The 25,967-nt window shown below is 34.4% G+C and overlaps 1 protein-coding gene and 1 long non-coding RNA gene across 2 annotated transcripts in view; one reads left to right on the forward strand and one right to left on the reverse strand.

Moving 5' to 3' along the window:
* Positions 1 to 25,967, reverse strand: part of LOC148126425 (uncharacterized) — a 402,020-nt gene that overhangs the window by 183,499 nt on the left and 192,554 nt on the right. The window lies entirely within an intron of this gene.
* CNBD1 (cyclic nucleotide binding domain containing 1) overlaps positions 1 to 25,967 on the forward strand; it is a 112,432-nt gene that overhangs the window by 57,850 nt on the left and 28,615 nt on the right. Inside the window, exons 3-7 of the mRNA XM_087931482.1 lie at positions 984 to 1,144; positions 8,000 to 8,134; positions 10,542 to 10,674; positions 23,695 to 23,804; positions 25,558 to 25,708. Of these exons, the coding sequence (XP_087787608.1) occupies positions 984 to 1,144; positions 8,000 to 8,134; positions 10,542 to 10,674; positions 23,695 to 23,804; positions 25,558 to 25,708 (690 nt within the window). The remainder of the gene's footprint in view (positions 1 to 983; positions 1,145 to 7,999; positions 8,135 to 10,541; positions 10,675 to 23,694; positions 23,805 to 25,557; positions 25,709 to 25,967) is intronic.

The following is a 25,967-nucleotide window of genomic DNA, read 5'->3' on the forward strand; positions in this document are numbered from 1 at the left end:
TGTGCAGGTTCAGAAGTTTGCTGGAAATAAAGTACACACTAGAAAGCAGCACTATGCCAGATTTCACATTTCATTTCATATGAAAAGCAGTGGTGGTATTCTACTGGTTCAGCCCAGTTCAACTGAACCGGTAGCTCCGAGGATCATCTATGAGCAAACAGGTTCTCTCCAACGATCAGCAGCTAGGTCTGCCTACCTGTCCCGACTCTGTTCTGACCTTTATTTCCTGGTTTTCAAGCTCAGCTGCTTTGTGTGGCACTGTGGATTGCCACGCGTCAGCTGTTTAACACACAGGAAGAGTGCAGGATTGCAGGAGAAGGTCAGTAGCAAACCCTCTGTGTGTGCACGCATGCATGCAAAGCATGCCCACCAAGCCACACCCACAGAACCGGTGGTAAAAAAAAAAAGAATCCCACTACTGATGGGATTCAAATTTTAAGAAGTTTTATTTAAAGAAGTAAAGTATCATTTTAGGCTGGGAATGTAGACAATACCAGGAGGACTCCTGGGACATAATGGTGACTTTGAGACTTTGGTTCTACGCATGTTGCACACTATATGCTGGTTGCAAATATACAAGCTGAAAATCAGTTAACAGACCTCCATACTTGGATTGTACATCTGTTTCACTATTTTCTTGCTATTATAAAAAGGTTTCATGGCTAAAAGTTCGACAGGCTATAACTTTTGTCAGACATAAACTACATGCTTTTTGGTGGTCAGTGGCATTATAGGATCAGATGATTTTACCATTTCAGAGTTAGAAGCATGTATGTTTAATTTAGATATGGGTATCATCAATCAATCATACATTTTTCTTTTGAAAACAAAAGAGAAAAATTAAGCATTTCCAATATGTTGCATGAAAATATGTTGGCTAGATTACACCTGTAAGTTTGTTATACTTCTGAATCCATATCAGTTCATTTTCTGTAACTTGGATGTGAAATTATGACCTGTTTCTGATTTAATTTTAATTCTAGTGGATGCAAACCAAGGATTCTACATTATACTTAGAGGCTCTGTTAAGCCACAGTCAAAGTATTATAAAAGACTTATTGGAGGACAGTTTATTTCAGTGCCTCCTCAGGCGACTTCTGCTACCAATGAATCAAACCCAACTCAGGTAGCATCATCTGATGTGGTAAGTTTAACAGACATCTATCATATTAGTAGAAATATTTGAGATTAAATTGAGTACTTATATTTTTATTCTCAATTGTTTCAAAACATATAAACAAGGCTGAAGTGCACGAAATCTGATCAAAATGCCTTTAATAAAAAGAAAAACAATTTCTGTTTATTTGTCCCTTCAAGTCAATGAAGGCTCTTGGCAATTGCCTGGATTAGTCCCTGAAGTTTTCTTCACTGTGTTGTCACAAAATTGTTTGACATTATCTCCTTCTTAGGACTGAGAGAGAAGACTAGCTCAGGGTCTACCTGCTGGCTTCAAGCCTAAGGTGGGATAAACACTTCCAGATTTCCAGTTTCTAGCCTGGTGCCATAAGACCATCTCCTCTGGGTAACCAAGGATCATATTTGCAAAAAATCTTGAAGAGTGGTGTAATGTAGAAACTGCAATCTCTCTTTATCTCATTCACAGTGAACTAAATTAACCTGATTGGCATGAAAAGGTTAGGAAAATATTGTCTGAATTTTTTTGGTGATAGATGTTATCACTTGCTATAAAAATATAGTTAATTAAAAACTTTGTTGTATTACTTTATCAGTTAATCTATGCATCACAGGAAAAATGTATTTCTGTTATATTTTTTATTTTTTTAAATTATTTTTTTTAAATATACATTACATGAACAGTGAGGTATCTGGACATCATTCATTTAAATACAAATAATAATTGTAATATTAATAATGTTTGTTACATTAATCATACTTATGTAGTTATAGTGTTATTATACATATTTATATCTAAGTATGTTCCTTTATTGTTTAGTTGTTCAATATTTGTATGCACTATTCTAATAACAATCACAATATTGTTTAAATATAAATAATATTACCATCTTTCAACATCTAATCTTTATGTCTAGCTATTACTTTTAGTATGTTATAAAAATATGTATATTACTATTCCCCCTTAGTCTTGTTTCTACCTCTAATTATTAATAATATTTATTACATTAATCATACTTATGTAATTATGGTGTTGTTATACATATTTGTATTAGAATATGTTCTGTTATTGTTTAGTTGTTCAGTGTTTTGGTGCCAGAGGTGGTATTCAGCAGGTTCTGACCAGTTCTAGAGAACTGGTAGAGAAAATTTTGAGTAGTTTGGAGAACCGGCAAATACTACCTCTAGCTGGAGATTTTACAGTATCCTTCTCCTGCCACACCCACCAAGCCACACCCACAGAACCAGTAGTTTAAAAAAAAATTGAATCCCACCACTGTTTGGTGTGCCATTCTAATAACAGTCACAATATTATTTAGACATTCATAATGGTACAATCTTCCAACATCTAATCTTTACCTCTAACTATTACTTTTAGTATATTATATAATAATATTCCCCCTTTATCTTATTTCTACTTCTATTCTAGCTTTCAACAAAACCAGTCTTATATTAAACAACATTCCCTTTCTAACCATCATCTTTTGTTCACATCAGTACTACAATTTATTTTTTGGCTTGCCTCCCAAGCTCTCCCTTGGGTCTTTGTCTCTATCTATATCTTTCCTATTTAACCCAAATATTTCTTGCATTTCTACTATCTTTTACTGCCATCTCTTCGGGGGTGGTGGTGGTGGGGTGTCTGCCCAAGCCCCTATCTTCTCCTTAAAATGTCTTTTTCTATCCATTCCCATTTTTTGATTTCTTAATCTATATTATCCCTGATTTGGTTCATAAGTCTTTATTGTCTTTCTTTTCTTGTTCTTCTTGTTGCTTTATCTTGTTGTTTTTTTTCTTCTGGTCATTCTATTATTTCCTGTGTTTCCTGATTTTTATTTGTTGTCCCTTGTTGAACATTTACTGATTTCCACACAATGTCATGCATTAAGTCTTTTATCTCTCTGTGATTCTTTGTCAACGTATTATAAATACTTTGAAGCATCAACACTATTTCTTTTTGAAATCCAGTCATCCCATCCTGTTGCAACATCTTGTCTTTTAATGGGTCCAAATATTGCTCAATAGCCTGTCAGCAGTCTGCCACTGTCAAGTCTCAATTGTCTGTAGCCTCCAAAAGCCAGCTTATAAACCATGTGTTCAGTCCTGGTGTTGCTCGGAAGGGGAATGCAATAGTTATAATTCTTTGTATCCCACAATTAGTTAGTTTCATTTTAATGATCCAGGAAGATTTCCAAATGTCTCCTTAAATCCATTCTGTAAATTCAGTCATAGATCCTAATATTTGAAAATCACTTGCTTTAAATGTCTTTCATGCTCTCACAATTAAATCTCCAGAAGCCATAAAGTAAACATACAGCACAATAAATAGCACAGCAGACCCCCAGGTGTTATATAGATCCACTTCTTTATCCTTGTCTTATCACTACTTCCCAAGGTTGTAGGAGTTTAGTAAATATTCCATTCACCAATAGATGGCGCCATCAGCTAAGATTTCAACGTTGCACAAATGACAAACCTTTATTTCTGTTTTTACAAATAGTATTCAAACAAGGGGTTCCAGCATTTTAAAATGCTTTACCAAAATATTACCAATAAAATTTAAAGACCCAATCTTTCTGTATTTTAAGGATTTAGCATTCTTCCTTTAATTCCTTTCCCCCCTTCCAGTCTATAATTTTTTTTCTCTGTAATTAATTGCTACTTTGACAAGAATTTCAAAGAGCCTCTTTTCTGGGGTTTATTTTCTTTGGGGTTAAGTTCTAAGTAAAAAAAAAATAGACTCACCTCCTCCAGTTCCAATCAATGTTCTTCTACATTGCTCCAGCACTTTCTTTGTTTCTTTGGTTGCCTCAGCTTCACGGCAGCCATAATGGCTGCCTCTCCTCTTCATCATTGGATGGGAGGGAATCCCTGGGTCCAGCTGGAGAGCTGCTGCTCTCTGCAACTTGCAGGGTGCTTCTCCTTTATTTGTCATCCTACAGGGTGACTTTAGCCTCCTGGGGGGCCCTCCAACAAGGAGGCTTTGGTGTGGGTTTGCAGAGATGTGCTTTTTGTGTCTGATTCCACTGCAACATCAAACTGGAAGTCATAAAAAATGTATTTCTGAGCATTCTAGGGTGCATCTATTGTAACTGTAAAGCAAATCCACCTTTCTATAAGACATTATGAATACTACTGATTGAAAAATAATTGTAATTTAGTTTTGCAATATTTTGCTACATTAATTCTGCCATTAAGAGCTAGCTTGGTGTAGTAATTGAGACTAGAATCCAGGAGATCATGAGCTCTAATCCCATTTTAGGCTCAAAGTCATTTGGATGACCTTGAGCCAGTGACTTTCTCTCAGTCCTAGGAAGGATACAATGGCAAATGACCTCTGAATAATCTTGCCAAGAAAACTGCAGGGACTTATCCAGGCATTTTCTGAAAATTAGACATGACTAAAGAGAAGAAAAAAAAATACTGTGGCACTAACAACAATTAAATATCTTGTTTTTAATTGCACCATTTAATATGTCCTTGAAAAATTGACAATAAAGCTACACTAAGACCATTTATTGAAGACTATTTTGATCTTACCCACCTAGTAGCATTCTCTCAAAAATTAATATCTTCCAAAACTTTAAAAGGAAAGACCAAGTTCAAATTGTCAAAGGCCTTCTTTGTCTCTAAGAAAATCAATGTGACTTGGTTTTCATTAAGTTGCTTCAAATATTCCCAAATGGCTAACCCATTTATAATATTATTCCTTAACTGTTTTTTAGGTAAAAACTCCCATTGATATCTCATGGATAAATTCTTTCAAAATTATTTTGAACCTTTCACCTTTCAGCCACAATCATTATAAACAACTTATAATTATTATTTAATAATGATATCAATTTATATCATTTCTTGTTGAAGTCAAATCTTGCCCCTCTTTAAGTATTAATGTTATATTAGCCTTGCCCCCTCCCCTTTCTGACATCTTTCCTTTTGTAAGGTGGAATTCATCATATTTTGTAAAGGTTGTAAAAGTTAATCCACAAAGTATTTATAGTAAGAAGCCAATAATCCATCTGGTCCAGGCAATATGGACCAGATATTTATCACTGTTTTAGTCTTTTTGTATAACTTTACAATCTTCCTTTATTGTTATGAGTCCATTCATAATCTGTTTCTGTTTCTCTGTGATCTTCAACAAATTTTGTTTCTTTAAATATTCATCTATTTTCTGCATGGAAATTTTTTCTCCTTTGTATAAAATGGGATAAAATTTATGAAGTAATTTTTGCATGCATATATTGTCTGTTATTACAGTATCTCCCTCCTGTAGTTTCAATATTATCTTCATAATTTGAATGACAAATTATGAAAATTGGTTTATTTGCAAACTTAAATCTTTTGTTTTGCATAATGGATTATCTTAGTGTTAAAATTGATAACTGTCCCCAAGCTTAATTTGTTGAAAAACATTTGCCTTCTTTTATTCTTCTTTTTTTCTCAATCAATATAGCTTGTATGTTCTTACCTCTTCTTTTTGAATTCACTTTTATGTTGTATAAAGTAAGCTCTCATGAAAGTTTTGCTTGTGTTCCAAATCATTCTTACATTTGTATCTTAAGATTATTTCCATAAAAACCTATTTAAGTTTCTTTTATAGTCCTCCAATATTGCTTCCTTCAGTAACAGTGTTTCATTCAACCTCTATCTAAAATAACTGGGTTTTCCTTAAAGATTAAACAAATTGGGTTATTATCTGAAAAGATGTTTTCTTAATTAATTAAGAAAATTTATATGATCAGAAAAGTAAGTACATTCATGCCATTTTATGTATCCATGCATCAACAAGCTTGAAATTGTCCATCAAAGCAAGCTAAAAACTTGTGTAAATCTTGTGAAATTAATATTTTTCTCAGAAGTTCTGCTTACTTGTGGAGAGATCGCTCTATTCTAATCTTCCATTAGATACCATTTTTCATAAGAAAATCCATCAGTCTGTCCATAAGTTGAATATTGCTTTATTTTCATTCGGGGCATAAATTCAATAAATATCAGAATCTTAACCCAATGCAAGTTAACTTCAACCTATTTATTATGCTCACTAATCAATATAAGTTCTGGTTGTAGTTGAAGGATTTTATATAAAACAACTTCATTTGTCAGCTTTATAATCTTGATCATGCAAATTTCAAAGTCAACTGTCCTGTCCACTGAACTTTTTTGATTCTTATTAGCAATGATTTTTGATTCTTTGAGGGTGTATGGCATTAGTTCATTTCAGTATGTGGTTCAATTATACATCTTTAGATCCCTTGAGACAGACTGTTTTTGATACATTGCTACAACCTATCATCCACATGCATGCATCCAACTTATGCAAAGAGCCTTTTCTTGTATTTGTTAATAAATAAATAACAAATAATCAATTTGTTAATAAATGGGCATATAGGCAAATAGTTAAAGTATTTGAAGTCAATATAATCTATTTTAGTTAAATGGCAGGGTCTGCATCTTTATAATATGCAGAATGAGAATGATGCAGAAAATAAACACTGTAAACCAGTTAAACACAGGTAAAAGAAGAAAAATCTGAAAATTAATTCAGTATTAGAAAAGAACATACTCTATACAAAAATATTAGAGATATGATTCAGCTTTAAATGAATTTGACATTCTAAGCAACAGCAAAATTTGAATTTTTGTTTCTTCTTGTTTTGAAAGTGATTGGACTGTAGAGAATATGGCTATAAAAGCATGTCTGCAATCTTCTCTGAGAAAGGTCACTATTCAAGAATACATTTCTAATTGGGGATGGAGAATAAAAACTAGCCTGAGTTGTTCTGTGGGTTTAGTTTCTTTCTTCTAGTAAGGATATATTTACAACTGAGATGGACCAAAGCAAGAAAGCAATTTTCTACTCCATTCTTCAAATGGTGTTTATAGCTACATCCATCTGGAATTAGCTTCAGGGAGCCTGAGAACATTAACTTATGGCCTAATGATAATCAGTTTGCTTAATATTTATTTATTTCACAGCATTTATATACTTCTCCACTTACAGACAGTGTAGATTGTACTATACACCATTTCCAGGGTTTTCTGAAATAAGAAGGAAAGAAGTACTTTATGCATTTAGGAACAGTGTGTCCTGTAACAAGGGAGCAACTATAGGACATGGCTGCCTTCATTGTTCTTTCCTTTATCAGAGTAGGCCCTTAAATAGGTTACCTTTAAAAGTCCAGATAGGATGGACAGGACCATCTTTTATTAAGCAGTCCCTGATGGAATGGGACAACTCACTATAGCCAACTTTTCTCAACCATTTCTCCACAGCCATCTCACTGCGGCCAACTTGCTGCAGGACAATTTGCTGCAGGACAATTTGCTGCAGGACAATTTGCTGCAGACAATTCTAGTGGGATAACTCAACATGATAAATTTTTGTCAATGGAAACAATGTCAAAGAAACAGTGGCGGATAATATTTATTGTGTTTAATTATCCCATGTGGAATTATCCGTGGCAAGTTGTCTTCCCTAATGAGTTGGCCACAGTGAGATTGCTGTGGTGGGTTGCCCACAGCGAGTTGTAGATCCATTCCTGATGTGTTATATTGTTTTCAGGAGGGAAATTCCAGGGGCAGCAATGACTAAACCCCACTCCCTGCAAAGTGCTGACTTGATTTTGTTCAAGCCATTTTATCACTATTGTGGAACATTTCAGTGATTTTATACAACTATTAAAAATATCAGCTGTCATCACAAGGGTAAACATCCAGGGTATATATTATTGTTTTGCCTGCAACAAGTTGCAGAATTGATAAAATAGAGTATATAATACTGATGTATATTTTTATAATTGTGTAAAACATAAAGGAATATTAAATATTAATTTCTATTATTTATTTTTAATTATTTTGGAAGCTTGGTGTAGGGTGCTGTTTTGGGACTTTGGTACCACTCCCTTCAAAGATGAAACATGGTGTACTTAGTGTTCTTACGGAAGAAAACTGTGATTTTATCAAAATTCCATCCATTACTTACTTAAGGGTAAAAGAGGTAAGCATTTTGCATAAGAATGAAGAACCTGTGGATCTCCAATTCTTGCTGATCTTCTGTTCCGAGTGTTTTCAGCACAGGCCCTATAGCATTTTGCCAATGTCCAGAATGCTATGGCTTCTGATAGTTACTTATCTGCTTAAACTTGTTTGTATTTCCCCCTTTGAATAAAATCCTGAATGTAACCCATGAAACAAAGCACAATGCAACAGCTGGGCACTCAATTTTCTCCTTTATTTTTTTTTTCCAGCCACAGGCAAGGAGAGAGAGAGAGTCAAAAAAAGAAAAAGCAATTAAAAAACAACAACGAAGCTGTTATAAACTCCTTAAATTTAAAATGCATCTTCGTATATTTAAAATATTATATTCAGTTTTTTTTATTATTATTTTATGAAGTACTTAAATTCCCCAAGAGAGATATGAGCAGATCCTAGACAATAGATGCTACATTCCTATTCTGGGTAGTCAGAAATTGGATGCTAAGTATTGTAGGAAGTAGCCCCCTAATGAACATGTTTGAATGACTGATAAGGTGGTGAAAATTAAAACATTCTTTTATCATACTTTCCAGGCTCCTGTCCACTAGAAAAAAGGCTGGATAAAGAGTCAATTACTTTCACCCAAAGAATCCTGATTGAACTGGTAAAGGGGAAGCTTCCCTGAGCCTCATTTTAAAAACGCACAGCATAAATGAGCTTATTCATTTTCAGTTCCAAGAGAGGCTTCATTAATTTAAAGAAACCAATTCAATCAGTGTCTTCTCCCCTTACTTATTCCAGAGCTTTAATCACCAACACATCTACTTTTCCCAAACATATCTGATGAGGGGAGTTGAAAAGATTGGAGTAGATTCTTCAGCAATGATGCTGAGGACATACTCTGATATCTCCATACTTTCCAACATTTATCAATGGCCCAAATTAATTAATAAGGGACAGATTTTCCAACTTGGTAACTCCAGATATGTACTGTGTTTCCCCGAAAATATGATCTACCCTAAAAGTAAGTCCAAACTGGATTTTTACATGTGCACCAAATATAAGCCCTATCCCCCCAAATAATCCCTAATTAAGATCCCTCCCACTCCAGGGTGCACAGGTAAAAATTAAGCTAGGGTGGGGATGGGGGTGGGGTAGAGCTGCCCTACAACTTGCCTTCGGACAGTTGCAGCCAGGCCTCACACACCTCAACACCTTCTTTGCCAGCCCATTTCTTCTGCAGCCAGCAAGTCCAGCAAGGCTTTCCTGAAGGCCTCTGCAGCTGATAACAGAGCTCTGGATCTATCCGGAGCTCTGTTATTGGCTGCAGAGACCTTTAGGAAAGCCTTGCCAGCTGCAAAAGAAGAAGTTCTTGAAGGCCTCTGACAGCAAAAAGGAGGCCAGGGCCATGCATGCAAGTGAGGTGAGTCAGTGGATGACCTCCCCCCAAAATAAGACCTGGTGCCTTTTTTTTGGTGGCAAATATATATATATATAATAGGTACTTATTTTTGGGGAAAACATGGGTAGGTAGTATTCTAGACTTTATTCTTTTGTGGTCTTCTAGTGTCTCTTACATACCCCAATAGGTAAATTTGACTTGGGGCTAGTTGAAGGAGTTTGGAGGATATGATGGTACTTAAGTTAAGCCCCTTTTGAATGGGTTTCACCTCTGAATGAACTAGCAATGGTTGCCGATAATCTTGCTAAAATCATTGCTTCACAATACACTATTGTCCTCTTACTATCTCAGACTCAATAAGCACTGACTAAATTTTTAAATTCACACTATTATTTGCATTTCCATTGCCTTATTAACATACCCAACTGCATTTGTATTAAATTGGAGCAATTGCCCTTTGATTGACATTGCAGAAGCCTCTGTTTGGATGTGGACCTGGAAATATCAAACCAGTTACAATTTATTTCTGTTCTAATAGATGCATTCCCTCCACATACTTCTTTGTGAAACCAACATTCATGTCAGCTATACCATTGCATCATTCTGAGTCCAAGTACTACCTAAGTATTATGACCATTAAAATGCTGCTCCATTCCCATGTGAACTTCAACTTCCAGAATTCCTAAGTAGTTTGATGGGGATTTTGGGACTTGTAAACTAATGCATTTGAATGAAGGTAGGATTATATCTGTCTATATGTTTCAATGAATCATGGCAGACTGGCTTATGTTACCCAATAATCAATGGATGTATCTAAATACAGTTTTACACAGCTACTTTTCTAATTCAACTAAATCTAAATAATTTCATTCTAATCAATATACATTAATATATAGATTAGAATGATATTATTTCATTGATTCCTTCCATTCATTCTAGGAATCCTACCTGTCTGTTCTTCACATCTGTTCTTTTTCTTACAATATTACTGCTTTTACTGCTATCTAATACTGAAACTGTCCTTTAGGAAATAGCAAAACATGAACTGCAGGCCAAAGAAGAAGTAATCCGTGGCTGTCCATATTATCAAAACTGGCCGCTGATATTTATATTTAAGCTAACTGCTCAGTTAAAATGGAGGAAGTTTCCAACAGACTATGGTGAGTATAATTTAATATGTATATCAGCATCCCTATTGATATACATATCAAGATCATGACCTAAGCTGGAACCTTTAAAATGATGTACAAGGGACTGTATTTTAAAAAAGTGGATGGGATACACTTCCATTAGATGGAAGAGGTTATTTAAAAAACTAAGTTTAATTTCTATTTCAGATTAATATATTCAATTCTCCATGAATCTAATATTTCTCCCACATGACATCCCTAGGATTAATTAATTTCCAGAATCTCTATGGAGATTCTCTATGGAGATTCCCAGGTCATGGATGTCCCAAAGGTACTTGTTCAAGAGACAACTGGACTTCCTGGGGTATTTTTGAAGATGTTTCGCTTCTCATCCAAAAAGCTTCTTCAGCTCTGCCAGAGTTGAAAAAGCTTCTTGGATGAGAAGCGAAATGTCTTCAGTGAAAACCAGAAAGTCAGTTGCCTCTTGAAAAAGCACCTTTGAGATAATTTCCAAAATGTACAAAACTGGACAAATAAGCCTGTCCCAGGTCATATTTAAACAACTGCAAATGCCTATAACTATTGGTTTGCTACCAAATATGTAATCCAGAATCCACTTCTTTCTTCTTGCAATTGTTATAATAAGTTACATGAAAAAAATAAATTGATTATGTAATTTTTCACATGCAATCAATAATGAGTTGGGAATGGAAAATGTGCAGTGAAATAACACTCTTTTATGTTTTCTTGAACTGATTATGGGGAAATGGAACAAATTAAATTAAAATTGTCCTTTTAACAGTAATTTTCTTTTGGCACCATCTGGATCTTTAGCAATCTCTCTCAGTATTTATGTATGTATGCAGAAATAAAATATGGCATTTTCATATGACTGAACAAGGATTCTAAGTATCCACTCTGTAATCTAGAATGAAAGATAAAAATGAAAAATATCTTTAATTAATCATTTTAAAATGCTTATAATCCATTTTTTTTGCCATGACTGTTGTTCAGTTTGATTATCTAATTGTCTCACAGTGTGTTTCCCAATACTTAACAGTGTTAGCTGATAAAAGAGATTTTTTAAAATGCTAAATTTCATACAATACTTTTGTTTTTCAAATAATTTATATAATTACTTTTTTGGCTGATCTATAGTAATTTTCAATTGCTTCCATTAACTTCTGGAACACAGATTTGTTAAGGATAAGCAAGTCCTTGTTCAAATTATTAGAAATTGATATCTGATGAAGTCCATAGACTTTTACAATGACATCCTTTTTTTTCTGGTTCTTTGTAAGTTTTTAATGTTTTAATTCTCAATGTTGAATTTTTAATTTTTCTTACTGTTTTATATTGTGTTTGTATGTTGTTGTATGCTGCCCAGCATATACATTGGTGGGAATACAGTGTTGGGATTCAAATTTTTTTACTACCAGTTCTGTGAGTGGGGCATGGTGTGGCTTGGTGGGCATGGATATACTGCAAAATCTCCATTTCCACCTCACTCCAGGGGAAGGATACTGTAAAATCCCCATTCCCTCCCCACCCCACTAATCTGCTTTCCAGCTCTGTTCTCCAGTGCAGGGCAACAAAAGAAGACCCAGCCGATCAGCTGGGGCTCGGGGGACATGAATAGATGGGGGCAGGGCCAATCAGAGGTGGCATTTACCGGTTCTCCAAACTACTCAAAATTTCTGCTACCGGTTCTCCAGAACCTGTCAGAATTGCTGAATACCATCTCTGCATTTAATAATTATTAAATAGTTATATCAAATAAAATGGGTCTCCTGATCTCACATTATCGAACACTGAAATGTTGTGTTTCCCCCATGAATGTCATGCAAAAAACTTTTGTGACACCAATCCATAAACATGCAGTAAGAATGTGGAAATCTGTCACTAAAATAAAACTAGTCTGAGCAGCAGAATACAAATATTCCTCGACTTACCACCACAACTGAGCCCAAAATGTATGTTGATAAGCGAGAAAGTTATTAACTGAGATTATTTCCACTTTATAACATTTCTTGTCAGAGTTGTTAAATGAATCCCTGCAGTTGTTAAATTAGTAATACAGTTGTTAAGTGAATCTGGTTTCCCCATTGACAAAGGCAACAAAAGGTGATCACAAGACCCCAGGGCACTGCAGCCATCATAAATATGAGTCAGTTGCCAAGCATCTGAATTTTGATCACATCACCATGGGGCTGCTGCAATGGTCATAAGTGTGAAAAATGGTCATAAGTCACTTTTTTCAGTGCTGTTGTAAGTTTGAACAGTCACTAAACAAACTGTTGTAACTTGAGGACTACATGTACCATGTTTTGGTCCTCTGAAAAACTGTCCTGGGAAAACAAACTTGAGTGATGCCCTTGTTAAAACAGGCATGTCAGACTGAATCTCTTTAGCCCTAAAAATTGAGCAAAACAACAACAACCCCAGAAAGACTGAAGTCATCAATGCTAAGGGAAATTGAGTTTCAAAAGTGTTAAAAAATAAAAGTAAAGATTGTATCATTAAGTTTTATTTTTCTGTACTGTTGAGATTCTATCTCTCTATCTCGCCTTTCTGAATGTAATTCTCCCCAACCAGCAATTCCATTATTAATCAAATAATAGACGTTTGCTAAAAAAAAAAACATTTAAGTTAGTTTTCAAAGTATATTTCCAGAATATAGACACTTACTATTAGGGACCTTTCTCTCAGTTTTAATGAGAGACTTTTACATTCTTATTGCATGTTTATGCATTGAGTTCTTTTGAATCCAGAAGAGGATTAGCACATATAATTGGTTTAATCACATCTGGTCTTTATCTGGATTTAGAATAGAATAGAATAACAGAGTCAGAAGGGACCCTGTAAGTCATCTAGTCCCACCCCCTACTCAAGCAGGGGACCCTATACAATTTCTGACAGATGCCTGTCCAGTCTCTTCTTGAAAGCTTCCAGTGATGAAGCTCCCACAACATCTGAAGTCAAGCTGTTCCATTAGTTGATTGTTCTCACTGTCAGAAAATTTATCCTTATTTCTAGGTTGAATCTCTTCTTGATCAGTTTCCATCCATTATTCCTTGTCTGTTTTACAGGCGCTTTAGAAAATAGCTTGGCCCCTTCCTCCCTGTGGCAGCCCCTCAAATATTGGAACACTGCAATCATGTCTCCCCTGGTACTTCTCTTCACTAGACTAGCCATGCCCAGTTCCTGCAACCATTCTTCATATGTTCATATGTATCTTCACATGTCAACCTTATTTCTAATTTTCTAGTAGGAATCTATTATCTTTCCTGGTAATATGAATTTGATTTTATTATTCTGTAACAAATTATATGAGCATTAAAAAGAAAGTTGATTGTACATTTGTTAATGCGGCAAATCACATAAGGTGAATAGGTTTAAATTATGGAATGTTTTGCACAACTAAGGATTTGCCAGTCTGATGAGAGAGGTACAAGATGGAAATAATTCATCCATAAAAATAAATGGTATGTTTAGTGAATAGTTCAATACTGAACAGGGTATAAGATTGGGATGCTTGATATTATCCCCTTGATAGGTTTTCAGATAAACGTATAAAATTTTGGGGGGGTGAAGTATTCTTGGAAATGGGACATTAGAGTTTGTGTATTTTTGCCTGCAGATTATGCTGCTTTGTTGGCTGAAAACCTCAATGATTTGCAAGAAATGTTAGACTGAATAAAGCAACAAGAACTATAGATCTGAAACTGAGATCTCATAGACCAATGTAACTGCACTTGACAAAGCCTGTGAGATGGATCACTGCGAGTTATATTCCATTTTTCGATAACTCTTAGTATTAGTTCTGAATCTTCAAACAGATTTCCTTTTTTCTTACCACTAGAACTGCAAATATTATTTAATCTTCGTTTGCAGACTGCTTTAAAAGCTGTATATAGTTAGGTGAACCATCATTATGTCAATTCAAATATAACAGTAAATTCTAGCTTATGCTAAAGCCAAAATAGATGCAACACAAATGATATAAACCTATTTTTGGTCCTTTGAACATAGAGAGTCATTACTATCAATACCAAATATTAGGGATTATGAAATCAGTAGACCAAGACTATTTGAGAAATCAATGTTGGAAAAGATGGATTTAAAGAATCTAGAACATAATATGTGTCCTAAAGATAAATACTGGCCCAACAATGCAGTTTTGAAATATATTCAGCCCAGGTATTTTGTATTTATATTAGAAGTTCTGGAAAAAATAGGAAAACAAATCTATATCTTATTTAATATTTTTTCTACTAAGTTCACATAGCACAGAATTTCATGGTCTCACTTAGAAATTTACACATCCATGTTGTGAAATTTAGGAACAGTATCTGACATATTGCTATGGTTTAATCCCCCCACCCTTTTCTAGTATCTGTTTTGTATGAAAACACTTCCACAAATGCATTAATTATTATGTATCTTTAATTTGCAGAAATGTTTTGGGATGAAAGGTGCTGCATAACTGTAAAATATTACTTTGCTTCACTCTGCTTAATTGGGAGAGCTGCTTTATTGTAAATCTCCCAGGAATCAGGTTTAGCCTAATGAAAGTTAGCTGCTTGGATCTGATTCTTAAACGACCTCATGTCATATAGAGTGTAACTAATACAGCATGATTTATTGCATGACTAAAAGATGAATAGTGCTAAGTGATTTTCAAAAGAGAATCTTTAAAACTCTATCATCCATCCTTCCATCCATCCATCATCTATTATCTATCTATCTATCTATCTATCTATCTATCTATCTATCTATCTATCTATCTATCATCTACCTACCTACCTACCTACCCGCTGTGGACCAGTGGTTAGAATGGTTACTTCTGCTGCCTGCTGGCTGCCTGCAATTCATCAGTTCAAATCTCACCAGGGTCAAGGTTGACTCAGCCTTTCATCCTTCCGAGGTCTGTAAAATGAGGGCCCAGATTGTTAGGTGCAATATGCTGACTTTCTGACTGTAAAGTGGTATATAAATCTAAGTGCTGTTGCTATCTATCATCTGTCTGTCTATCTATCTATCTATCTATCTATCTATCTATCTATCTATCTATCTATCTATCTATCTATCCTATCTGTACCCCATCTAATCACCAAAGTCTGTAGGTTCTCTCCATCCAATAAAATAATACATTCATAAAAAAGAAGAAATTCAAAATTTATTCTTTTTTTAAAAATGAATTCATTGATATAATTTTGTGGTTAGAATTCTATTTCCATTGGAGCATCCCCTCCTTCTGTGTTCAATGAAAGAAGTGAGTCTTTCCTAAAGCTCAGGAGGAATGAAACTGATCAAATCTCCATAGGATAGGAATTCCAAACTGTGGGGATCACTACTGACAAAACCTACTTTCAAAGCCCAAAGTATGTAACGTATGTGAAAATGACCTTGAAGGACAATAGGAAGAGATGCTGTCTAGTGCACAGTCAGAGAAGAGAAGGGGAAGCCTCCAGTAGCTTAACAGTTGGAAAAAGAAATATAGAAAGGACTCACCATAATGGATCAGGAAATTAAAACTGATGGTGGGAGATTTGTACCTTCAGACTTATTGTAGCCTTATAATAAAGTAGAATTAGCTCATCTAGTCGTGTTTCTTCTGGTTTACCTAGGAAGATTGACACTATGAAATGGTAGTTATATAAACATGGGACTTGAAGAAAATTGATTCTATTCATTCTGGTTGCAATTAATGCTGAAAATAGTGGTCCCTTGGAAAATAAAGCATTTAGCCATATAGAGCTTTGATGGTGACAACTTTTGCCAGGAGAAGCTAGTACGAAATTAGGAAGAAAACCCAAGTCCCACAATGACTGATGTGCATCTCAAATAATTAAATCAGAGTGGCTTGATTTGCTGGGCCAATTTTATTCTGGCAAAATAAATAGGCATGTGAGTTTTCTCCATCAAAAAAAATCAACCACCTTATTTGAGGCAAATAGTATACACTGATCACTTTTGTTACCATGAATTATTTTGAAAAGTTCCCAAAAGTCTCTAGTGAGTTACTTTTGTGCGTTGGGAGTGTGGGATAGAGTGAGGATTACATTTCGTTTCAGTAGATTATGGTATGTTAGAATGTAGTATGATATTTTGGTTAGAAATATTAGCTATTATTTTTGTAAATATTAATTCTTGTCTCCTTTGTATTGCTATGGATTTCCTTTTCATTCATGACTTTTTAAAATATTCTAGAATGCCATTGCATTTCATTAATGATTGTAATGTATAATTTCCTACACACAGTAACAGAATATATAGTGATACAGAACACAGAAACAATATCTGCAACGTATTTCGTAAAGAAAATGAATAATTTTCTTTGGAAATAGTTTTCATGTGGTTCTCCTCAAAATAGAATATTTTCACTAAGACAAGGCTCAGTGATTTTTATTTGTTTTATTTATTGACTATTAACTGCCTTAAAAGAAATACTATTTACAATAATATGGCATATACAGGGGACTAAATGTAAAATTGTATTAAAATAAAAAACTAGTGAGGAATTTATTATAATTTTAAGATGTCTATAAAGACAATTCAAATAACACCAAGACAACCTTCGGAAAAATATAATTGATTAAACTGATTGTTGAATATTTGACTCATCAAGTCTAAATTATAAACACTCAGCTTTGAATATATGCAAAATGCTGTAGATTTTCAAAAAACAAAACTTATCTACTCATGGATGCATTTTGTGCATTATATGTTCTTTTGCTACACAATTAAACGTGGTACTTGCTTCCCCTGTTCCCCTCTCTTCACCATGAAAACCTTCAGTCTTTTTATTATCACGTAAGACTGCTTTTGGGAACAAATTGTCATGTAGATAATTTAAACGTTTTCTAAGAGTTGGCCATTTTATCCTCTCTTGCCTAGAGTTTGCATTTTTAGCTTTTGTGATGTTTTTTAATATGGATTATTTGTTGTTTTTATCTGATTGTTCTTCACCCTTCAGAAATAGATGGTTAGTAAATAAACACATGACTTGTGAGCCGAGTCTGCCCTTTTCTCTGTGAGAATCTTCTACATTATCAAAATTCCTATTGTGCAAATACTCCTGAGCTACATTAATAATCTGATAATCGCAAAGGTACCCTTGTATTATATCTGAGTGAGCTCCCATGAACTTATTGAAGGCTAAAGTCAGTTTTGAACATGCTGCCTCTTAGTGGCCACCAAATAAACTAGGTCAGGGGTGTCAAACTCAAGGCCCCTGGCCTTCATCTAACCCTTGAGGTGCTTAGGTTTGTCTGTGGGGCTGTCCTGGAAGCAGTAAAGAGCCAACCCATGTGTCTCTGTCAACAAAAAATTGAGCTTGACCCTCCCAAGTTCTATTTTCACTGGCAGAGTGCTCGGGCCACCACAGGCACTCCTGACACAAGTGACATTTAGCTGACCATGCTCACCTTAGCCATGCCCACCTGACGCTGAGGTCAAATGCAACCCTGATGTGGCCCTCAATGAAATCAAGTCTGACACCCCCAACCTAGGTCATCTAGAGGTCATCATCATCATCACCATCATCATCACCACCACTACCACCATCATCACCATCATCTATACCCCCAGCACACCTTGACACTGGGAGAAGTGTCAGAAGTGTGTCTGCTCAGTTGTGTTTTTATCACAGGAACCTTATAATATACAATTTTCAAAATATATACTTTAAAGATGAAACACTAAATTTAAATACAGTCTCTCTCCTTTTTTGCTACAATTGAAATCCTTTCATATTGATATAATAAAAAGAAAGTGAATCTTGGTGGCAAGGACATTACCCTTGATATGTTCAGGCATGAGGACTGATTACATATTCCCTCAATTGATAGCTAAATGTTACAAAACCCATATTTGCTCCCCATTGGCTTTTACATGTAAAAAGCCATTTAAACAATTTTACTCATGTCTCTCATTTTCACGATAAGCTATAATAACCATGAATTCTCCACTTTGAAGCAATTGGAATTCTTAATTCTATGAAATGCAAATCCTGTCTCCTTTTCTTTATTATTCAGAAAGGGTATTCATCTACTTGTTGACTTCTTTGATGCTTCTCATATATATGTATGAATATGCAGTTTGAAAGTCCTGAAACTTGTTCTTGTGCACAGGGTCAGTAGAAACCTTAGTCATCACTTAAGTAAATGTAAGTGATTCACAAAATCCCATGTCCAGGTCCAGTGCTTTTGAAGGCATACACATTACAAACCAATTTTTTCTGAATATAATTTGGTATCACTGAAACTTCTCATATCTTCAGGGTATAGAAAAGTTAGAGCATTCAAGTATATACAGTATCTAAAATTGGTGGATAGTTCCAATCTAAATGATCATATATAATTCTGTTGAACACAGTATACAATAAAAGAATATTTTAGAAACAAACCACGGGGAAAAAACAAATAAAAATATGAGGAAACCGATTAAGAAGTATTTCTGGTAATTATTTCATTTCACTTGCACAGTAGCTGGAACTAGTAAACTGCTGCCAACAATCAGTAAACTGTCACACTGCTGCCATTGTTGAAAATACATTTTTTGAGCTTGATTGTTTGCTTACAGGCATTTTGTTACTAAACTTAGTAACATAATCACTGCATATTTGCTGATGAACTCGCAGTGATGATGTTACTTAATTTGGTAATGAAACATCTACAAAAAAACCCAACAAACCCCAAAACCAAGTTTAGAAAGCACCAAGAACTCCACCGGTCAATCCTGAGCAACATATATTCTCTTCTATTGAAACATTGAAACATGATTCTAAATGCAATCAGTGTTTCTCAATCTCCATCCATATTGTGGTTTGAACATAAGCCTTTAAATAAGTGGCAACATTCACCATGCCAACAAAATTCATCGCTAAATTTCCCAGCAGGCAGTCCTTTGTTCAAAAATAAATAAATAAATAGAGGACTTTGCACTGAGTTTTCGCTCCAGAAAAAAAACCAAAAACACATGTCTTCCAAATATCTAGAATGTACCTTGGTTTATATGCAGCTACCTCTGTTGGCACAGAGTTAATTTTATCTGAAAGCAACCTTGATAGAAGAGCTGAACAAAGAGATATGAGCTGTGCTTGCATAATACATTGAACTATAAGATTTGGTTAAGTGAACTTCCTCCATATCTTCCCATGTTGCATGCTGTCCCTTTTACAGACTTTATGGATGTATGTGTCCTCCAAATCTGAAGGACCTGTGATTTGGGTAGCTGAAACCAGGACATAAAATCAAGATTGGTGGCAGGGTTCAGCTTACAAAGACTGATGGAGTAGTAAAGGACTAAAACCCTATAAATAATATTCTTTGTTCCCTTTTTAGTCACTACAAATTGTAAAGATGCGACAGTTGCATTTAGAAATTTGATGTTAGTTCTCCACACCTGTCTGCAACTACTTAAAAATAGTCTTTTCCCAGAATTGGACTGCAACTGTAGAGGGCATTTCTTGGAAAAATACAGATGGCTTCTCCACCTGAAATTTTAATTTACTGATTTTGTGCCATCAAGTTGGGGTTGAGTCTCCAAGGTTTTATTAATTCTCAATCAAACATAGCTAACCAAAACACAAAATATAAAACATAAAACTTCTTTTGAAAAGTGGCTTAGCCCCGGGTTACATCTTTTTTTACAGACCTAAATCAAATTCATGCTCACCTTGTATACCATTCTTATCTTATTTACCATTCTGTATTTTCTATATAACTTCTCCCTTCTTTTCACTTGGAGGAATAAAACTAAAGGGAGAAACAATGAGAAATTTGGAAAAGACATGTACAAATGATAATTAAGGAGGTTTTATGTTTTTATGTCTTGTTTTATGTTTTGTATTTTGTGTGTTTATGTTTGATTGAGAATTAATAAAACCTTGATAGAAAGAAATATAATTGAATAAAAGTGAAGGGAGAAACAATGAGAAATTCGGAAAAGATATATAGGTGTTTAAATGGAAATGTGATAATTTGGAACTATGCTGTATAAATGTTTATATTTGATTGAGAATTAATAAAACCTTGATAGAAAGAAATATAATTGAATAAAAGTGAAGGCAGAAATAATGAGAAATTTGGAAAAGATATATATGTGCTTAAATGGAAATGTGATAATCTGGAACTATGCCTTAAAAATTGTTTTATTTGCCTTGTTAAAACTTTATAAGTTATTTTTAGAAAGGAGGTTTTATGCCTTTATGTCCTATGTTTTGTTTGTCTTTAAAAAATCAATAAAATTTGTGTTTTTTTAAAAAAAGTTGGGGTCGAGTCTTAGTGTATATAGATTGACCTTCTCCAGGATGATCTATCCTATATTTCCTATGGAGTCTGCTTGCTGTGAAATAAACCTTAATTTGTTAAATGGGACTAACTCCTTAATACATTGTAAATTGTTTAGTAATGAAGAATTCACTTCACTTTATAAAGGCTAGACTGTCTTCAAGCCAATATATGCAGTGCCCTGGATCTACAGTGAGTGAAGACATGGTATGAGTTAGGGAGAGTTTATTAAGTAAACCATAATTGCCTGGCTGACTTCAATGAAATGTTAAGGCATAAATTATGGTTTGCAAATCACAATGGTTCTTCAAATACTTCCCCAGTGAAGCCTCTTCCTTCTGTTCATATACTTACAGGAAATTCTGCAATTCAGTCCTGTGAAACAAATTTGGCTACTTCTCCAAATTTGCATTGTATTATATGATATGAAAAACACATCAACTGCATCATTTATATATTATACTTCTGTTGCCTTTTAAAAGTTTCTTTTTTAAAAAATTCTCTCAGGATTCAGTTTCTTACCAAAAAAGTTTTTAAAAAAGATAGTTTAATTATTGTTAAAGTTGTTCTGTTTATGTGTATATTAAGTAGAATAATACAATAGAGCTAGCACAATAGTAGTACAATAGAGCTTTTACTATTAAGTAATCAGTTCAAGATTGAAATCTCTATTATACAATCCTTACATGTATCATTCTAAAAAACATTCAGAAGGAAAGAAAAGGCCTCAAAGGAACAGTCTATCCATATATTCCACGGTAATAGCCCAGAAAGCATAGCTCTTTGTATAATGAGTTCAGGGAGACATTAGTAGACCAAAGGGCATGTCCTGCTGGACTGAATTAGGTCTATGATGCCAATGTTCCTTATCGTCTGTTTTATGGCCTATTTGAACAAATAGGCAGTTTTTCAAATCATGTAGTACTTAGATGGTAGGAACTACTTTTAGTATTTTCAAAGTAATGATGAAAAATATGTGAATATCTCAACTTCATTTTTACATGGTTCTGGATTGTTTTTGTTATTAAGATAGGTTTCTGATATTTGTACAGCATACTGGAACTAGTGACATCATAAGAACTCTTTAGTTATGAAATGAAATTTACCATAATTTAAGAGAGATCTTTCCTAGTCCTCATTCCCCTTTCCAATTCTGATTCAACATAAAAAAGAACATATAATATCTGAAAAAAAATGATTTTGGTTAAACTCAATAACACACAGCAAACACACTGTTCTTTGTATAATTATCAGATGGGAATAATGTGTTCCTCAAAATGTGTATTACTAAAGATTACCATCAACATTTGAGTGTGTTCTACTATTATATGAAAGTCATGGTGTTAGTTCAGTGTAGAATCACCGATGAAGTTATTTCTTTACAAAAAAAAAATCTACTTGAGCCTCAATGTCACTTTAGTATTTACAGTACTGTATTTTATTGTCAGTTGCCAATACATTCAGGTTAAATAATGAGTGGTTTTTAGTTCCTAGCCATTTTGCATCAGTGAACAGTCACAAAGGAGCATATAATGGCAACATTACATTTGGAAAGCATCTGCATTTATTATTGCTATTTTTTTTTCCAGCCATGGAAAAATGTTAGGTGCCAACTCAAGCTGAGCAATCCAGCTGGTGTAGAAAAATCAGATTCATAGCTTCTGTGACTTCAATAGAGCTTTGCTCTTGTATGTGTACATCAAATAAAAGTCTGCAATGATTTTACACTACTCCTGTACCATGAAGCCTGTGTTCTTTACAGCTGCTCAGTCTGCCTAATGTTCTATGGCTTCTTCCCCTTGGTTTCCATGTAGACTTTTGTAATAAACAGTATAGTGCTTGTCTCCCTGTTTTCATTATAGCAAATATATGATTTATTTCATGTAGTCATTTCATTAAGCATTTTTGTGTCATAAAGCAACCCTTTCTTCCTACTTGATTTAGTTAAGGTTGATATCAAGAGCAATGTACAAAGTGGAGTGTCATGGTGTTTTGATTTTGGCTTGGCCCTGAAACCAGAAACCACTTTTTCTTCCAGAAGATTTATTCTGGAGAATTTAAGGCCTACTCTTGGTACTACCAAATCATCTTGGTTCAGAGGAGAAAATAAATCTTTCCCAAATGTTCTGCTTCTGAAATGGAACAGTTATTAAATATAATCAAACAGTGAGAAATGCATATAATTGGCAAAAACAGAATAAAAGGAAAAAGCAGGGAGAGAGATACACAAGCAACAGGCAACAATTTATATTACCTATATTATATCAACTATATATTGTGACTATATAGTTTGTTTGAAAAGGCATAGGATTTTCTAGAACCACTGGAAACAAAACTCTGGCTATTTAACATGGACAGCCCTGGGTGATTCTCTCCTCTGTTCTGTACCATCAAAGCAACAATTTTATAAATGGGAAAGATATATCCAACCCTAAATCACAAACTTGTATTCTAAGTAACTGTACAGAGAATGCATTTCAAACGTACTGAAGAATTTGCAGTATGTTTCTATCAATAGTACAGAAATGGGAGAAATAACAGTAGTCCAGGACTGGGGACAATTTTATACACTTCCTCCTTATTTCATTTTGGTAGTAGTCATATTCCATATGTACATGTTCTCATGAACATGGTACACAATAGCTGTTCCATTCACTTGTTTCAAATTATGGTGGGAAACCTCTTTATGCACAGAAGGAGAGACCTATATGCATGCATACAGAGAAATAATTTATTGTTATTATTATTGTTGCAGTGTTTATGGAAGAAGGAGTAATAAGCAAATACGTAGGATTCATTAAGTCTGGACACTGCAATGCTTACCGAATAATTCCAGCTCTTGTAAAGCGACCTTTGGAGAAAATGGTAAGGAAAAAGATTTTCCTCTAGGAAATTCTTCTTTTGACCACACAGGGAATTTATGAATAAGCTTTTCAGTAGGGAGCTTTTTTATGAATAAAAAATGGGAAGGTATTGTGAAATTATGAATTGAACAGTATAGGTGTTACATATTGAAAAATGAAAATCCTAAAGAAGAAACACCCCAGTGAAGTACTAATTTGTATGAACCAAGTTCATTATAGCTCTAAATTATACAGATCTCTCACACATGGACACTTAGCATTGCGAAAAAACATTTTTAGAATACTGCTTAAAAGTGTGAAACTATATTTCATTGCCTGTGTTGAAAAATATTCAGGAACAAATGTTAATGCAGTCATGATGTTACTGCTCACAAAATAAAGCCCAGATATATAATATTATTCTGATAAGAGAATAGAAATTGACCTGCCAATTGTTGCCTGGTGACCATATGATAGATATATTAATATATTCTTTGAGCTTTAACTCTCTAATGGATTTTTGGACCACCATTTGGTGATTATGTGAACATTAGACTGTGCTAAACATATGGAGCTCAAGCTTCACCTTACGAAGCACAATACAATCTGCTTGGTTTATCATTATCTGTAAAATAAATTGTGGGTCTCTCAAAAATCTATTCAACCCAGACCTTGTCTTCTGGTATTTTGGAATTAGGGTGCTTAATCAAGGATAAAGATAAGGGAGGTGTGTACAGTTTCCCAATTCTCAGCAACAGTTTAGTTCAATATCTAATATATTTATATATGCCAAGGAGAAAAGGCTTGAAGTCTTCAATATGAGGAGAATACTGAGTGGACTGTAATTGTATGAACAATGATGAACAAGATAGTAGTCTTTAATTCTCTTTGCTCATCTTTCCATTCTGATATCATTTCAAATTTTGGCAGCTGCTAAAAAAGCCAATGTAGTCCTATGTTGCATTAATAGATAGAATCAAGATCACATCATTTGTTAGTACCTTTATAATATATAGTTTATAATGACTTTGAATATTGCATCCAGTTTGGTCACCATAACTAAAAAAGATGTCAAGACTCTAGAAAGAGTGCAGGAAAGAGCAACAAAGATGATGAGGGGACTGTAGGCTAAAACATACGAATTCTAATTTAATGAAAGAAGGACTGGGGTGACATGATAAGGATGTTACAATATCTGCGAGGCTGCCACAAAAAAGAGGGGTCAATCTGTTTTACAAAGCACCTGGAAATAATGGATGGAAACTAATCAAGGAGAGAGAACCAATCTAGAACCAAGGAGAAATTGCCTGACAGTGAACACAATTAATCAGTGGAACAATGTGCCTTGAGAAGTTGTGGGTACTCCAACATTGGGGGTCTTTAAGAAGAGATTGAGCAACCATTTGTCTAAAATGGTATATGGTTTCCTGCTTGAGCAGGGAGTGTGACTAGAAGACCTCTAAGGTCCCTTCAAACTCTTATTCTGTTATTCTATTGATTTTTAGGCTTGCACATAAATCAAAATTGGATATCTATACATAGGCATATATCTAGGCAATGTACTTGTGCTCCTAACCACTGCCTTTCATACTCTGAATGAAACTTGGATTTTATTGAGGTACATGTGAAATACCATTAACCTGAACATTGTAATGATGGATTGTGTCTGCAGTTTACATGCATATTTTGTAAATGATCCCTATTCGTCTTCCAAATCCTTCCCATTTTTAGACATGAACCAACAAAAAATTACTCGGGTTTATATTTTTAAACAGGTTAAGCAAATGAGGCAAGTTTTCATTGGCCAGTTACATCGAAACCAATCCTTTGGAGAAATGAGTGTTCTTCTTCAGACACCATCTACATATACACTGAAAGCAGCAACTCCTATTGAACTGGGAGTTATTAATGCTACAGATGTGCTTGGTAAATATCTTCCCTCCTCTTCCTTGCCCTCCCATTTAGGTGAATATTTCATGTGTAAAACTGTCTGTTCTAAATATTGAAAGTCAGAAAATACAATTATTACAATATAGAGGAGAGATATATCCTTCAGTGGATATTACTTCAAGAATGGTCCCATGGTCTGATGCTGAAATACTTGCTAAGACTAATTGTAAGTCATAGAAAACACCATATGAGAGACAAGCATCACTCAGTTCCTACCACCTACTATGCCAGATAA

Source organism: Pseudonaja textilis, chromosome 3, assembly GCF_049901715.1.
Source record: "Pseudonaja textilis isolate UNSWEBS1 chromosome 3, rPseTex1.2, whole genome shotgun sequence".
NCBI lineage: Eukaryota > Metazoa > Chordata > Lepidosauria > Squamata > Elapidae > Pseudonaja > Pseudonaja textilis.